Raw genomic sequence first — 17,963 nt, forward strand, 5'->3', positions numbered from 1 at the left:
ACTCCCTCTCTCTCTCTCCTCCACACCCCTCCCATAGATACATGCAGGGAGAGCAGACTCCTCCTTTCACTCCCTCTCTCTCTCTCCTCCACACCCCTCTCATAGATACATGCAGGGAGAGCAGACTCCTCCTTTCACTCCCTCTCCCTCTCTCTCCTCCACACCCCTCCTCCCATAGATACATGCAGGGAGAGCAGACTCCTCCTTTCACTCCCTCTCCCTCTCTCCTCCACAGCCCTCCCATAGATACATGCAGGGAGAGCAGACTCCTCCTTTCACTCCCTCTCTCCTCCACACCCCTCCCATAGATACGCTGGTGAACCCTCATTTCATCATTGCTGTTGCTGTATGTCACTTTATAATTATAATGATGTTGCACAATGTCCATTTTGGCCACATAGAACATGTGTGCTTGCTACAGCTGTTAATTACAGGTGCAATTTATTTTCTGATCTTTATTTTATTTAACGTTATTGTAGATAGGATAACTTAAATGCTGTGCTTTCTTGACATGTTTCTGACATGGTCTCTATGTCTGACATATTTTTTACATTGGCTTTTTCTTTTGTGTGTTTTTTACTGAGATGTACTGACATTTTGACTTCTGCTGTAACACAAGAATTTTTAAAGATTAATAAAAATGTATTTAATTAATAAGATTAATTAAAGATTAATAAAGTACTCTATCTATCTATCTATCTATCTATCATACTCATACTCATACTAAGACAAACCATAATGGTGAAACATACTGTAAATGGTATGCTTCAGAGGTGGAATAAGGCAAGGAGGGGCCATGTTCTTACTGTGTGTTTCTTGAGCAGCTCCTCCGGGTTGCCTCTCTCTGTCAGACAACTCTGTGCCATCTTCAGAACCTTCTCCAGCTCCACCCGAGACTCCTCAAACCTCTTCATGAGGCTGCTGTTGGCCTCGACATGCTTCCTCCACTCTGTAGATTCCTTGATCATGGCCTAAACACACATAGCGATATTATTTGTACTGTATGAAGTTCTATTCTTTTTGCTTTTTTTGTGTTGCTAATTTGAACGTATTATTTCCAATCCTGCCTTGACACCTGTGCACGAGGAGTAAATCATTGTACTGATAATGCTGAGTAAATCCTATCCTATTACTTATAATATCCTAATACTATAATTAGAGAGCTGTCTGTCAATTGGCTCTGTGGTGCATAAGTGATTTGTGACAAACATTTATTATTGCATTATTTCAAAGCAGAATGCTACTGTAGGTGTGACTGTAAATAAGAACTTCTTGTTACTTACATTCAAACGTTTGATGTGTGCATTAACTTAACACTTTAGTGTTGACTTAGCAGACGACGCGATGTACCTGTGAAGAGGACTGCAGGTCTGCTACTCGTTTCTGCAGAAGAGCCATGTCCATGTGTTGGAGGGTCTTACTGTTGTCCAGAATCTTCTGAATGCTCTGGTGGTTCCTCTCTATCACTGTCAGACACTTCTTGCAGCTCTGCGTGAAGGTCACCAGCTCCTGCAGTATTCCAACGACAGGCGGGGTGTTTACAAAGTGCTTTGCAGGCAATACAATCAACACATGAGCAGCTAATATTATACTTCAAAATCCAGCTATCAATTAAAAACAAAGGAAAGGGGAATAGGAATGTGGACAAAGGAATTAAACAGATGAATACAACAGTCACAAAATAGAGACACTGCGTAACGCGTCATCATTCAGAAACCACGCCCCAAACGGGGGAAAACAGAAACCCCCCCCTCCAATCCTGGCATTCTCCTATGTCACGTGCATGGTTGCGTGTTGTACAAAAAGATCGTATATACGGAAGATGAACACTCCAACTTCCTTCCTTGACAGCTAGATCCACATTTTTCTTCTCGCCAATTCTCAATGGCTTCCTTGTTTTGCTCAGGAGTACAAAAAAACTTTAACTGGCGATTTTTTACATTTGTTGCCTGCGCAGCCCACCACACAACAGCTTTTAGCTATGTTTAATTCAAGGAAAATGACGCTGGTCTATGGGAGCGAACGGAGCGATTTCCCCCCGTGATGGGCGTGGCCTATTTCATGCAGTGTCTCTATTGGTGTGTGTGCAGGCACGGACTGCATAATCGGGCACGTCGGGCAAATGCCCGGTGGCCTGGCCTGGCCTGGCCTGAATTTTTTTTTAATTATTATTATTATTATTATTATTATTATTATTATTATTATTATTATTATTTTTTTTTTTTGGTGCCCGCAGTCAGGCCACTCACTGAACAGCAGGCCAGGCGCTGTCTACTGGTTTACTAGTGGTTGTATTACTTTATTCAGGGTTAAAGTGGGTGCATCTCATTGTAAAATTGGACTTGGCCCAAATTGGGCTTCAAACGGCCCAAATTGGGCTTCAAACGGCCCAAATCTGGCTACAAACGACCCAAATTGGGCTTCAAACAGCCCAAATCTGGCTTCAAATGGCCCAAATTGCCCTTCGGACGCCGGCACGCGCGTCGGCCCGGCCTGCTTGGTATCTAATGGCCGGCCTGAATTATGATCCCAGTCCGCCCCTGTGTGTGTGTGTGTGTGTGTGTGTGTGTGTGTGTGTGTGTGTGTGTGTGTGTGTGTGTGTGTGTGCGTGTGTGTGTGTGTGTGTTTGACAGAAAAGTGTTTGAAGACGTGGTTTGAACCATGACATCATCATTTGGGCATCATATTGAAACTCTTGCTCAAGTCACCTGGCAATTGTGTTTGAAGTCCCTGGGGCCCTCAGAGTCCCTGGTGCTGGTGATGCGACTGGCCTTCTCCAGCGCCTGGTAGAAGCCCGTGATGTTCTTCTCCATTTCTTCCAGTTGAGGAAGGAGCGACTGGGACTCCCTCAGCAGAGGCAAACATCTCTCCCTTACCTGATTGGAGGAGAGCATGGCGATGCATAGGGAGATGTGTCAGTACACCTTCATTTTTATGGTTCAAAAAACACTCAGGAACAAGGTCATGTTGGAGCAGAATAGCACGCAGGCTCATTTGTATCGCTTCTTTTTTTCTTTTGAACACCCCTGTGCCCATCGTTAAGTGGTCCTTCATTCCACTGGAGAAAACAGACACACACTAATAGCGTTAGCACTTTGTAATTATGTTGCTTTTCCGATACGTCGACTAACTGACTAACTAACCCATTAAAGTTGCATTCAGCGATGTTTTTGTGTTCAAATAAGCGTTAAATGTCTCTATATTCTGACAGCAATCACTGAAACAGAGTGTTTGGTCAGTAACTTGGAACTACTCTGTCTCTCTCCTGTAGCCCCACATGCAGGGCAGACGTATTTCCGAAACTGTAAATGTAAACATTTATCTGATTGGATAAAAATTAGGCGCCGACCTCCCGCTATCCAATCAGAGAAATGTTTACATTTTCTTGCAAACGGAAGGTCAGATTGTGATGCTTTTAAAGGACTATAAGTATTTTTTCACCCCGAATCCAACGGAGCCATCCACGAGTTACGGTTGTGGAGATAGGTCCGCCCTGCCTGCAGGACTACAGGAGAGAGATAGAGGACAGCGGGGGGGTTGGGGGTTTCAAAGTCACTGACCAAACACTCTATTTCAGTGATTGTTGTCAGACTATAGACCAAATCACCGTGACGTCACCATGTAAACAAATTTACTTCCGGGTACCACTTGGGGAAGGCGGCAGGTTTAAATGTGCGTGTTGTCAAATAAATGCTGTCAAACCCTCTCGTTGTTTTCGGCCGACTACTTTCAATTTAAATGGTTAAACGGTTGGTAAACATGCTTGTCCGACGTATCTAGCCTTTCTTCTGTGTTTGTTTTATGTAGTGTTAGCTAGCTAATAACGTTTGTTTGTCTGTCAAACTCGCTGTTTTGCAGACTCGTTAACGTAGAAGAGCCTGGTGACGCGAGGTTACGTTAACGTTACAAACAGAGCTACTGACGCCACGTTAATTTAATTTAGCGTCAAGTCTACTCTGGTCTGGTCCAACAGGTAAATTAGCTAGTCTGGTCTCCACTAACGTTAGTGAAAGTGTTGTTATGAATGATATTAAACAACAACACAACACGGACGAACCATTTTTGTCTTCTTTGTCTGTTTTTGTCTTCAACACGTCAGTTTGTGCCGTCCACCGCCATTATAATGTGTGGACCTCAGGGGTACCCGGAAGTAAATGTAAACATCCCCGCTGATTTGGTCTATAGAGACATTTAACACTTAAATTGTCCTGGCTTTCTTCAATTTTAAGCCGTCAGACGCCATAGACTTCCAACGCGCAGTCGCACACAGTACTGGCTGTCTTCTTACCTTGAGTTGCAGCTCTCGCTCTCGTGCAGATGAAGAGATGAATGTTTGTTTGATGTAGGCTATAGTGTGTACGTGTACAGCGCAGCGGCCTTGTTAAGTTCAAATCAAAATAACGTAACGTAGGTTCAAAAAGGTTCAATATGGATTCAAGTATCAAAATAAATATCAATAATCAACTTAAAGAGCGTGCAATGCGCGGTGCGGTGCGGTTGGAAACTGTTTCTCTCTGGCGTCTGTTTGCTGTGTCGCACACCTGGTTCAATTAATGTCTCTCACCGCTGTCGCACGTATAACACGTCATCGGCTGGTGAATAACTCTCAGCCACTCAATTACAGCCAAAAATACAAATAAATAGAATGGCTCCAACATAACCGGCCCCTATTGTTATGAGCACGTGCTAAATAACAATATAACTAAAAAACAGGAGCCAAATGATTTAAATGCTCTTTCAAAACAACATTTCAATCTTTTTCTCTTAATTTCATGTAATGTCATGTCAATATGTGAGGGTGAGTGTGAGTGTGTATCTTTTCTTCAGTTTTCCACAGGTGCAGGATGCAGTAAACAGATCTTGCTGACTGGCCGCTCAAGTTGACTTGTTCTTGTCTGAAGTTTCACACTTCTCACGAATCCTCTGTGGTCTGGTTTAGTGTCTACGATGCGGGCCATAACCCAGGAACCTCGGGGGGGCGTTTGCATCGGCCACTAATACAATGTCTCCTTTGCTGAAGTTTCTCCTAATTCTGTTCCACTTGTGTCGTTCTTGCATAAGCGGGATATATTCCTTTGTCCATCTTGACCAGAATAGATCGGAAATGTACTGCACTTGTCGCCATCGACGTCGAGCATATACATCTTCCTTCTTGAAAAGTCCAGGTGGAAGGATCGGTTGCGACTTCAGCAAAAGCAGGTGGTTTGGAGTGAGGGGTTCAAGATCATTGACATCTTCAGAAATGGTTGTCAACGGACGACTATTCAATATTGCTTCTACTTCGCACATCACTGTGGAAAGACTTTCATCATCAAGAGTTTGTTGCCTTGTGATGGTTAGCAAAATTATTTTCAATGATCTTATCAACCTCTCCCATACGCCTCCAAAGTGCGCAGCTGCGGGAGGATTGAATGTCCATTTCACTCCTCTTTGTTGTAGTGCTTGCTCTATCTTGTCTTGATTCAAAGCTGTTAGAGCTTCTTTCAATTCTCGGTCTGTAGACACAAAATTGGTTCCATTGTCAGATCTTATTCCAACGACTTGACCACGGCGACAGATAAAACGTCTCAGTGCATTGATGCAAGAATCAGTGTCTAATGAATGAGCTACTTCAAGGTGGACGGCACGGCTTGCAAGGCAGGTGAAAATGACACCGTAACGTTTCACAGTGCTTCGTCCTCGCTTTACCTCAATTGGGCCGAAGTAGTCAACTCCTACTTGAGTAAAAGGGGGTAGATCAGGTGTTACTCTGTCTTGTGGCAGGTCTGCCATCCTTTGCTCACCGACATTTGCATGGGTTCTTCGACATGTTACACACTCAGAAATGACTTTCCTTGATAAGGAATTAGCACATGGAATCCAAAATTTCTGTCGCAGAACTGACAACATGTGGTTCATACCACCGTGCCCAGTTTGGATGTGAATGTGTTCAAGAATCAATCTGGATACGTGGTGCCTTTTGGGCAAAATGGCTGGATGTTTTGTTTCTTCGGGCATTGCCATTCTGCTAAGTCTTCCACCCACTCTTAGCACTTCTTGATCCATCTTTGGGTCCAACTTAAAGATTGAGCTGTCCTTTTTTACGTTTGAGTTGCCTTTCTTCAAGGTGGCAATCTCATCAACAAAGCCTTGAGCTTGACATAAGCAGATTATTTCAGTCTCAGCTTTCTTTAGCTCATCAATACTCAACTTTGTTGGTTCAAGAGATTCTTTGAACTTTTTCATTTCACATTCAATCCTCAATTTCTGCTTAGTGAGGTCGTTCTCTTGTGCTTGCATGTTTTGACACACATCCTTCCGCTTCCTGCTCAATTTTAGCAACAGGTCTTTGGTGGCAAGCATCCAGGCTACTGCTCTTCTTAACTTGGTCCAGTTGGAATAGCGATGTAATAGAGCTGTAATAGCATCTGGGCCTGTCTGGATGATGTTAGCTGTCACCTTTGGTTTTCTAACTTCTGGGTCATCAAAGCAAAGAGGTTCAAGACGTTCAGGAGATTCAGGCCACTGCTCCTCTGTGGCTAAAAGGAACTGAGGACCATTAAGCCAGTCATTGCATTTAGTGAATGCATCTGCTGTCAGGCCACGAGATGCATGATCTGCAGGGTTCACTCTGGTGTTGACATATCTCCATTGCGCATCATCTGACGCTTCTCTGATGAAACCAACTCTATTTGCCACGAAGGTTTGGAATCTTTTTGAGTCATTTCTTATGTATTTTAGCACTGCTGTGCTGTCAGTCCAGTACATGGATTTCTGAAGATCAATCCTCAATTCAGTTCTCAACATCTTGTCAATACGTACTGCTAACACAGCAGCAGTCAGTTCCATTCTGGGAATCGTTATTTGTTTTAAAGGTGCAACGCGTGCTTTTCCCATAAGGAATGTGACGTGTTTCAGATTTTTTACATTCGTCATCAAGATGTAGGTTACCATTCCATAGCCTTTGTCACTAGCATCACAAAAATGATGAAGTTGGGCTTCTTTGATTTTTCCAAAGGGTTTTGGTTTGATGCATCTTGGGACATTGATGTTTTCCATTTGTTTTAAACCATCTAACCATTTCAGCCAGAGCTGATGGTAGGCAACTGGAATCTTATCGTCCCATCCAATTTTCATTTTGCACAGCTCTTGCAGCAGGTGTTTACCAGTGACAACAAATGGGGCGAGAAATCCTAACGGATCATACACAGAGCTAATGACAGATAGAATTCCCCTCTTAGTGGGTGCTTGATTCTTTAATGTCACTTGAAACCCGAATGAATCTTCTTCAACTTTCCATGCCACACCTAAGGCTCTTTCAACAGGTATGTGATCTTTATCCAAATCTATGGTTTTGACTTCGGCTGCTCTTTCTTCCTCAGGAATTGAGTTCAATACAGACTTGTCATTGCTGATCCATTTGGTTAGCCTGAAACCACCTCTTTCACACAAGTTCATCAACTCCTTGCATATTGCCTTGGCTTCAGATGCAGTGGATGCAGACTTTAAACAGTCATCAACGTAAAAGTTGTCCTTGATCGTTGCAATGGCTTCTGGTGAGTAACTTTGAACATTGTCTTCAGCCGTTCTTCTAAGTGCGTAGCTGGCACAACTAGCAGAAGAGGTTGCTCCAAAAAGGTGAACTGTCATTCTGTATTCGACAAGGCTTTTTGTGATGTCACCATTTGGCCACCATAAGAATCGCAGGTAGTTGGAGTCAGATGGTGTCACTTTGACCTGATGATACATGCCCTCTACATCCGCCATCATAGCCACTTGTTCTTCTCTGAATCTCAATAGAACACCAAGTAATGTACTTGTGAGGTTTGGGCCTTGCATTAACTGTTCATTTAGTGATGTGCCTTGGTAGGATGCAGAGCAGTCAAAAACAACACGAAGCTTGCCTTTTCTTGGGTGTTGAACACCATGGTGAGGTAAGTACCATACTTTACCTTCTTCTTGGCTTTGTTCATCATGTGGAACAACTTCTGCATGTCCTTTAGCAATCACATTCTCCAGAAAAGCAGTATATTCCTTTTGAAAGGTGTCGTCTTTCTCAAACTTTCTTTTTACAGAAAGCGCTCGCTGTTCAGCCATCTGCCGATTGTTGGGCATTAATGGATCATGCTGTTTAAAAGGGAGCTTGAGCTGGTAATGTCCATCTTTTATTTTAGCTGAGCTTGAGACTACATCCATGAACCTTTTGTCTTCTACTGACATTTCTGACTTTTCATTTGAGGTCTTTTCAGGGAAGTCATGGTTATATTGTTGAATTAAGAGATCATTTAAATTTACTACTGATATACGGTTACTGAAAATGTGGTTCAATGCACTTCCTTCAGGGCTGTCTTTGTGCAACATTCCATTTACAACCCATCCAAGTTTAGTTTCAACTGCATAAGGCCCATTTCCTTTGCTGTTGATTATCTTCCAGGGCTCCATCAAATTCGGTGCATCATTCCCTATCAGCAGGCCGACATCTGCATCGGTATGGGCCAATTTCACCTCTTTCAGGTAGTCCCATTTACTTATTGCTGCCTGTGTAGGAATTTGCTCTTTGGTTACTGGAATTTTCTCTTGGATGTACAAAGATGGAAGTTTCATGAAATCATTTTTGTTAATACCTGAGATTTCAAGACCGGATATGATGTCAATATTGGTGACTTTATCTTGCCCTAAAGTTCTCAGCAGTATTTTTGTTTTTCTTCCCTTTATATGCAACTGTTTCCTAAGTGCTTCAGTACAAAAGCTTGCAGTGCTCCCTGGATCCAGGAAAGCATACGTTTGTACACAGGTGTCACTGTTTGTCAGTTTTATTTGAACAGGAACGATGGAAAGGGTTTGGTTGTCACCGGCCCCAGTTGGCTTCTCCAAAGAAACCATTGCACTGCTCACTGACAATTTCTCAGTGTTGACGTTATCCATTTTGTCATCTTCTGTTTGCCTCTTCACAATGTGCAATATTGTCGGATGTTTTAACTTGCAGATGGTACAGGTTAAGCGTCTTCTACAATTTTTGCTCAGGTGACCTTTATTCACACATCCAAAACAAATGCCATTTGCCTTGAAGAAGTGCACTTTGTCTTCGTGTTTCCTTTTATCCAACTGCTCACAAGCATCCGTGTTGTGATCCTTTTTGCAGTACAAACAAACTTTTTCCTCTGATGTTTCAGTGTTTCCATGGCTTGGACTCCTTGAACGCGTTTCCTGCGTGATTGTCACAAAGCTGCTTTTTTGAGATTTTAGAGGTCGAAATCCATCACTGGTTTTAATATTTACATTTCTGTCTTTCCTTTGTGCAGCATCATTTATGTCTCCAAACATTGGGTCACAAGCGATGTTTGCCTGTCTTTCCACAAAGTCCACAAGTTGTTTAAACTTGGCTCTTTTGGCTGTGCGTTCACAATAGTCATAAGCAATAGTGCACCATCTTTCTTTGAGTTTGTAAGGCAGTTTTGTTATGACAGTCTTCATATGTGTTGGGCAGTTCATGTCTTGCAGCATGTCAATATCAGTCATAGCAGTACAACAGCTCCTTAAAAATAGTGAATAATCTTGAAGTCCCTTTCTATCCTCTGCTTTGAGCACATTCCAATTCAGGGCTTTCTCTTGATAAGCTGAAGCGATCAAAACCTCATTTCCAAATGCCTTTTGTAATAATTTCTTAGCTTCCTTATATCCTGTTTTAGGTGGCATATGCATGCAACTTCTGACAAGCACTTGTGCTCGACCACTTGTGAACTGATCCAAGAAAAATAGCCTGTCACAGTCATTATCGGTTTTACTTTCAATACAGTGCTCAAATGTACGCACGAAGGACAAATAATGCATTGGATTTCCATGAAAAACTGGAATTTCTCTTGTCGGAAGAAGTGAGAGTCTTTGTTCTTTAATTAACATTTGAGTAATTTCATTTTGTCGTTCCATGATTTTCAACAGGTCCGAATTGTTGTCATCCTGCACAGGACTTTTCTTATGATGACGTTGCACATGTACTTTGTGAATGCTGGGGACAGTCCTAGTATACAAAACTCTGTTGTCTTCGTCTTCGTCTTCATCATCATCATCATCATCATCATCAAGCCTTTGATCATCACCTCTTTGTATATACTGTAGATAATCATCTTCCTTAGTAGCTTCTTCAAGAGCATTAACTTCTGCACTTGCTGCAGCAATTTCACTTTCCATGTTTAGAGCATCCTTTTTAGCTTGAAACTCAGCCATCATTATAGCTTCTTCTTTTTCAAGATCATGCTTTTGTTGCATCACGGCAGCTTTAGCAATAAGGGCTGCTTTTTTGGCTTCTGCCCGTATGAGAGCTGATTGAACAGAGGCTTTACTCTTTCTGCTCGTGGCACTTTTCTTTGAGTCACATTTACTTATTTTACCAACAGAAGTGGCATGCAAACTTTCACGTACTGTTGTATCTGCATTAGGTGACAAATCTGGGTCATCGGCTTCATTGGCATGCATAACCGCTTTTTTTAACCATTTTTTCACAATTTCTTGAAATTCCTTGATCATTGCAACTTTAGGTAAATACCATTCATTGTGATCAGAATCCCTTTGCTCTTCTGGGAGCAAATTATAAATAGAACACTGCAGCTCTGAAAATTCCTTACTTAAGTCACAGAGCTTCTCATAGGCCGTTTCAACAGTGTCCACGTTATTGTAATCCACCATCATTGACTCAATATTATTTCTTTTGATTTTCACCTGTTTAAATGTACCGTACTCTTTCTTGCATTCTTTTGCTGAGAAAGTTTTGCTTCAAAACCCTTTTCCGTCATTTTGATCTCTCTTTTTTCTCTTTCTTCAGACATGTTTGCTTCCTTTGTTCCAGCCTCGCGGTCTTTGGATATAATTACTTCAAAGCAATATTTTCGCACACTTGCATTGATCAATACAGCTCCACGCCGTTCACTTCACCCGCGGGCGGGGCTTTCATAGCAGGCTTCGTGCATACATGTTTCAACGTGAGTGCTTATTGAGCGAGTGGCAAGCCGGTTTGCAACATTCAATGCACGGAAATATCCCGTTCCTCTTCAAATTAACGTTACTCTCCAATAATGCGTTCCAACGCTCATTCACATTCAACAACAATTAACACGATGCACAATCCTTCCAATCCAACGGTGACAAACGAAGTCTTCAACTTGAGAAGTTTCCAACTACTTTCCTGGCTTTCTTCAATTTTAAGCCGTCAGACGCCATAGACTTCCAACGCGCAGTTGCACACAGTACTGGCTGTCTTCTTACCTTGAGTTGCAGCTCTCGCTCTCGTGCAGATGAAGAGATGAATGTTTGTTTGATGTAGGCTATAGTGTGTACGTGTACAGCGCAGCGGCCTTGTTAAGTTCAAATCAAAATAACGTAACGTAGGTTCAAAAAGGTTCAATATGGATTCAAGTATCAAAATAAATATCAATAATCAACTTAAAGAGCGTGCAATGTGCGGTGCGGTGCGGTTGGAAACTGTTTCTCTCTGGCGTCTGTTTGCTGTGTCGCACACCTGGTTCAATTAATGTCTCTCACCGCTGTCGCACGTATAACACGTCATCGGCTGGTGAATAACTCTCAGCCACTCAATTACAGCCAAAAATACAAATAAATAGAATGGCTCCAACATAAATCACTGAATGCAGCTTTAAGATGTAAGGCGTCCTCTATAAAAGCTTGGGGGTTTCTGTCAAACTTGACAGGATTGTTCACTAAAGCATCTGTAGCAGATAGAAATAAAACCCATTTGAGAACTCAAACCTTTTGCTTTTATTGGAAATGATTGTCTTTGCCCTCAAGTTCATTACATTTTGTTTTTAATCAATACACTTTTTCATTTTTGTTGTGTTGCTCCAGGTCTCAAAGGGATGTACTGTATATGACGGTTTTAACTTGACAACAAAAACATTCCAAATTGAACCCCCGCTCACTTCCTGTTGCAGTGTTTGCTATGGACATAAAAGAAAAAAAAACATTCAAGTGCAGGACTGACCATTCCGTGAAAACCGTCTATACAGCTGAGCGGCAAAAACAAAAGTAACGATGTCGAGTGAATATTTCTGCAGTTTGCCGAATGCTGAGAAAAAGGAAGTGCTGTGGGGTTGCGCTCTGGTGAAAACCGTCTATACACTCAAATGTTGCATCAGTCCTAAAATTCTGGGGATAACATTGGATTTTTGGAAATGTTTTGTGGATAAAAAATATTATAATTTAAAGATAATTACTCTCAGCAAAAAAAAAAAGAAGCTGCCTCAATATACTCATTCGCTCGTTCATTCGCATATTCACTCACTCACTCACTCACTCACTCACACACACACACACACACACACACACACACACGCACACTCACTCACTCACTCACTCACTCACTCACTCACTCACTCCCTAGTATCAGTCTTGAGAAACCCATACCAGACGAACGCTAACAAACATCCCACCAGCACAGCGAGGAGAGGGAGAGAGATAATCTGAACACCTGGGTGTTGAGATGGACCCACCTTGCTCAGTTGCTCTTTGATAGAGGCCATCACAGCCAACATCTGCGAGACCTCATCTTGTGGGGTGTCTTTGGTCAGCAGCTGAGCTGTCCGGCTGGCCGCCTTACAAGCTGCTTCCATAGCTGGCACTTTGTGTTTGATCTCCTACACAAGTAGAGACATGTGGCTACATGTATGTATGTCTATGTAAATATATTGATGAAGCATAAAAGCTTTTATATTGTGGAATAAAATCAATCAATCAATCAATTCATTAAGTGTTACGGAAAGCACAACAGAGATGAGAAATTAGTGTAACTTCCATAATGTTTGTACTGTATCACTGTCAGTGTTGGGCAGTAACGCTATATATATTTATTTATTTATTTGTTTATATATATATATATACTGTATATATATATATATATAGTATATATATGGGGTAAAAAAGAAAGAAAAAATAACTAGTAACCTAACTAGAAATGTAACTACCTTTGAAAAAGTAATCAGTAAAGTAACTTTTATTAATTTTTTAAGGAGTAATCAATAACTAATTACATTTCCCAAGTAACTTGCCCAACACTGATCACTGTAAGAAGATTCATGTAGCCTGCTATTACTCCTCCCAAGGCAATAACTGCAGTATCAGTGCATCTATGTACTGTATCACCATTCAGTGTGATGGTTTCTGAGCTGCAATGAGAGCCTGTTTGGGGTGAGTACCTCAACATCTTGAACAAACGTTCTGACGTTCAGGAAAGACACTTGGACAGGAGCAGTCATCTTCTCGTTGGTTGCATCCATAAAGATTTTCAAGGTATTAATTCCTTCTTGGTAGTCTTGTTTCAACTTATCCACCTCGTCTGCTCTTGCATACTGCCATTGAAACAGAAGAAGAGAACAGAATATAGGATCATTATAGGTGAATTCTTTTTGGCGATATATTTGCTGTTCAAAACGACCGCACCGCGGTTATACAGTATGCCTCCGCCAACAAGTGAGCAGTCGACATCCGTTTCTGTCCAGACTTTGACGTTTGAGCCAAGTGTAAAGAAATTCCGTCAAGGCGTTCCTGAGGTATCACGTTAACGAGCTAGACAATGGCGTTCGTGAGGTCACAGTGACCTTGAACTTTGACCTTTGACCAACCAAAATGTAATCAGTTCATCCTCGAGTCCAAGTGGACGTTTGAGCCAAATGTGACGAAATTCCGCCAAGGCGTTCCTGAGATGTCGCGTTAACGAAACATCGGACGGACATACGGACGTACGGACAACCCGAAACCATAAAAAAGGACAATGAATTTACATGTTTGACTTTGACAAACAGCTCCCTCCATCTCCCGTTGAGAAGAAGAAGCTGCTGTTTCAGATCGCGTGAGACGGTTTCATCACAGGTCTCGATGAGGAAGTTGCCAGCGTCGTTCATGTCCATGTGCTGCTGCATCCAGTGAGAGAGGTTCCGGAAAAAATCCTAAAGGAAGAAATGAAAAACAAACAACGTGGAATCAATTGTCATGGCTTCGAGGGACTCGCCATTAATATCTACTTCAGTGATAAGAGATCACACGAGAACACACATTTCTAAAGTTATCATTAAGCTCAGTGGCCTTGTGGTTTGAGTGTCCGCCGTGAGACTGGGAGGTTGTGAGTTCGATCCCCGGCCGAGTCATACCAAAGACTATAAAAATGGGACCCGTTGCCTCCCTGCTTGGCACTCAGCATCAAAGGGTTGGAATTGGGGGGTTAGATCACCATGATTCCCGAGCGCGGCGCTGCTGCTGGGGGGATGGGTCAAATGCGGAGAACAAATTTCGCACACTCAGGTGTGTGACAATCGTTGGGACTTTACCTTTTTACCTTTACTTTAATATGTTTACTGCAGTCTAACAGGCAAGCAATGCAGGCATGGGTAGCTCACCAATACTGTTTACCAGCACAAATACATGCTGCACATTACAAAATACAAGTTATCATCAAGAGTATTATAAACTCTACTTACACGTTTGGCCTTCTCCGACTGGTTAAGCATCTGCTCAGCGTCCTCCAGCCAGGCCTGCAGAGCTGCCACTGTGCTACTGTACTTCTCCCAGTTGGAGATCACCTCCTCCAGCATGCTGCGGACACTGCGCACCTCCACAGCCAGGTTCTTCCACTGAGCCGTCGCATCGCCGAGGAACTTGCTCACCCCCTCGGCTTCGTCAACTGATAGAAAAGCATTTGGATGAGTACAATCTGGGCTTCATCATGAACACACTGGTCAGTTTGGTATTACCTATGTAAACACTACTATTTGATGGTGGTCTACGAATCATTCCGTTTTACAGTTGATCCAATGTTAAGTGAAAATGATCATGCCAAAATAGGATTACCAAGGATTGTGAAAATTGTTGTTTCATGCAGAATGTAAGAAAGTTTCAGTTTGACGGTGTTAGGAGTACAGCATGTTAGAAGATAAAAGTACAGCCCCACACACGAGACAGGCAGAGAGCTACGGTATCAACCGGCTCAACCGCAACCGATCATGGCAGTCGGAAGCATTCCATCCATCCGTTAAGATTTAAATCTGTCAAACTGTCTTTGGACTTACCTCTGTTACAGGTCTTAGACCCTGTAACATAAATTGATCATTAGACTGTTTATATGAGCCCAAATCAAACAATACACTTATCAAAAGGAGCTAAAAAAAAAAAACAGAAAAGAAAAGGAGACTTACTTGAACTATCAGACCTCACATAGACCTCTGCCGCTTGCTTCAGAGCTTTGAATGTGATCTCGTACTGCTCAAAGAACCTGTGGCCTTCAATGAATGACTGGAAGGGAAAGAGAAACATGAAAATACAGATGAAATAGTTTGGTAGACACAGAGTATGAATATAGAACAGAGACATATTGCAATTCCAACTCACAATGTAGCTTTGCAGCAGGAGTTCGACTGAGTCCCGTCGGCCATATTTGATGATCCAGGACTTGAGCTTTGACTCAGCTAAGATAAGAAATGCCATCAGGCGATACTTCATTTCCCAGAATTCCAGTTTGATCAAGTGAGCGTAAGACGACGTAGACACAAAATTGAACCTGTAGATGCAAGAAGCAAATGTTCAGTAATAATAATAATAATAATAATAATAATAATAATAATAATAATAATAATAATAATAATAATTTATTTTATGCAAAAATAAGGAAACAACAATACATTTGATTACATTTTAGTAAAACAAGTGAAAGAATTCTGTCAATGGGATGAGGCAATTCCACTTGTTTTCAGTGTCAAGTCAAGTCAAGTCAAGTTTATTTGTATAGCCCTAATTCATCCTTATAATAAGAATGATAATGAGAAGTGTCCGTGTCCGTGTGTGTGTGTGTGTGTGTGTGTGTGTGTGTGTGTGTGTGTGTGTGTGTGTGTGTGTGTGTGTGTGTGCGTGTGAGCAGAATTTTGGCCGGCCACAGCTATGCCGTTTTATGTGCGATCGGGCAGAAACTTTCAGGGGGTATAAAGAGCACTACTCGTGAGGGTGACCTGACCGAGCCAGATTTTTTAATTAGGTGATTGCCCTAATTAGCTAATGATGTGATGACATCAGTGATGATGTCATCAGTGATGTCATCCTTCCTAGCTGAGGCTATATAAGTATGCGATGCGCAGTGGGTGAGCTGCAGGGTGGGCGAGGCTGCGAGGCCGCGCAGCGGGCAAGCCTAGGAATCGAGCGCACGCGAGATTGCTAGTATATAAAAGGGGAAAGTGGGCAATCTCTGTCTGTTCTCTGTGTGTTCTCTGTTTAAAGTTTTGTCCCACTGATGATGTTATAGTGATAAATAAGAGTCATAAGTCATAAGAGTAAAATCATCTTATGACACCACTGATGATGTCATAAGCGCTGATGATGTCATAGTGATGTAATAAAAGCAATTTTTATAGGCACTGATGATGTCATAGGCATTGTGACATCATCAGCGATGATCGAGCAATTGTCGTTTTTGGTTACACCTGGGCAAATTGTGATGCGAGTGATGTGATCAGTGATCCAAAGTTTGGCCAATAGAGCAGGCGAGGCCACGCAGCAGCTGGGAATGGTGCGCGCGTATCACACGAGATGCCCAGTCATTTAAACATTCCAACGAAGGTCTTACCGTTCAGCCATGTCTTGGAGCTGATCAGGTGGGACAGGTACCCCATTCACCGATCTGTCTCTGTGGATCTGCTGGAAGGTCTGTCTGTGCGATTCCAAGTTTTTCAATACCTCCTGCAACATTTAAACACGTAACATTATGCCCACATAGGCTTCCATGTACAGTATACCTGTCTAAAAAATAAAAACATATTGACACAGTGGGCTGTTTTCTGCTTGACATTTGCATTACCTTATGCTGCTCTAGCTTTCTGTGAATAACGTTGGCTGTCTCCTCGTGTGCATGTTGGATGGGAATGTCCTCTCTCAGAGCGATCTCGGCCCTGTGCAGCCAGGCTCCAATCACTCCCAGAGGCCCGGGCAGGGACTTGTCCAGGTAGATGTGCCAGTCCAGCAGCTGCAACACACATCCGTTAGATTAGAAGCACACAATCAAAGTTCCCACCATTGAGGAAGCTGTGCCGACCAAAAGGTTTCCACAAGTGTTCAAGCACCCAGCCCACAGCAGAGTTTTATGACAGTCCAGACAAGCATGTGGATGTGGAGAGGAGCAGTCTGCCCCACTGGACAAAACCGCCACTGTTCCCCTCCCCTCTGTCCCCCCCCCCTGTTCCCCTCCCCTCTGTTCCCCTCCCCTCTCGTCCCCTCTGAACAAACTCTCATTCAAAGGCTTGCGCCCCATTGAACATTTGATTGCAGGCCATGAAGAGAGGAACCCTGAGTCGTGCTTCTCTCATTATGATAGATGAGAGTCTCCAGTGCTGTTTCCAGCAATAGAAAAAAGCACAATACTGAATGAAAAAGAATGACGTTTTATTTACTTTTTGTTGTTGCTTGATTTAAAGCTGCATTCAGCGATATTTTTGTGTTAAAAATAAGTGTTAAATGGCTCTATATTCTGACAGCAATCACTGAAATATAGTGTTTGGTCAGTGACTTGAAACCCCCAACTGTCCTCTATCTCTCTCCTGTAGTCCTGCATGCAGGGCGGACGTATCATTCTCTGCAACCGTATATCCGACCTTCCGTTTCCCAGAAAATGTCAACTTTTCTCTGATTGGATCAAAATTGGCGTCGACCTCAACCTATCCAATCAGAGAAAAGTTGACGTTTTCCGGGAAACGGAAGATCAGATCGCGATGCCTATAAAAGACTAGATGTATATTTTCACCCCGAATCTAAAGCCACCATCCGTGAGTGAGACAGCGGGGGGGGTTGGCGGTTTCAAGTCACTGACCAAACACTCTACTTCAGTGATTGCTGTGAGAATATCGAGCCATTTAACACTTATTTTCACACAAAAACATGCTGAATGCAGCTTTAAGTCTGTTTCCTTTCTTTGTGGTCTAATAATACTTTTCTTATTTCTTCTT

The 17,963-nt window shown here is 42.5% G+C and overlaps 1 protein-coding gene across 4 annotated transcripts in view; it reads right to left on the reverse strand.

Moving 5' to 3' along the window:
• syne1b (spectrin repeat containing, nuclear envelope 1b) overlaps nt 1–17,963 on the reverse strand; it is a gene marked incomplete at its 5' end in the record, with an annotated part of 267,667 nt that overhangs the window by 167,980 nt on the left and 81,724 nt on the right. For all 4 annotated transcript variants that reach the window (XM_083634044.1, XM_083634043.1, XM_083634042.1 and 1 more), the window contains 12 exons: nt 807–971; nt 1,351–1,509; nt 2,709–2,876; nt 12,480–12,623; nt 13,182–13,334; nt 13,767–13,931; nt 14,460–14,662; nt 15,048–15,068; nt 15,174–15,270; nt 15,367–15,535; nt 16,592–16,704; nt 16,823–16,987. In XM_083634044.1, the coding sequence (XP_083490170.1) occupies nt 807–971; nt 1,351–1,509; nt 2,709–2,876; nt 12,480–12,623; nt 13,182–13,334; nt 13,767–13,931; nt 14,460–14,662; nt 15,048–15,068; nt 15,174–15,270; nt 15,367–15,535; nt 16,592–16,704; nt 16,823–16,987 (1,722 nt within the window). The remainder of the gene's footprint in view (nt 1–806; nt 972–1,350; nt 1,510–2,708; nt 2,877–12,479; nt 12,624–13,181; nt 13,335–13,766; nt 13,932–14,459; nt 14,663–15,047; nt 15,069–15,173; nt 15,271–15,366; nt 15,536–16,591; nt 16,705–16,822; nt 16,988–17,963) is intronic.

The sequence above is a fragment of the Poromitra crassiceps genome (genome assembly GCF_964638095.1).
Source record: "Poromitra crassiceps genome assembly, chromosome: 3".
NCBI classification, from domain to species: domain Eukaryota; kingdom Metazoa; phylum Chordata; class Actinopteri; order Beryciformes; family Melamphaidae; genus Poromitra; species Poromitra crassiceps.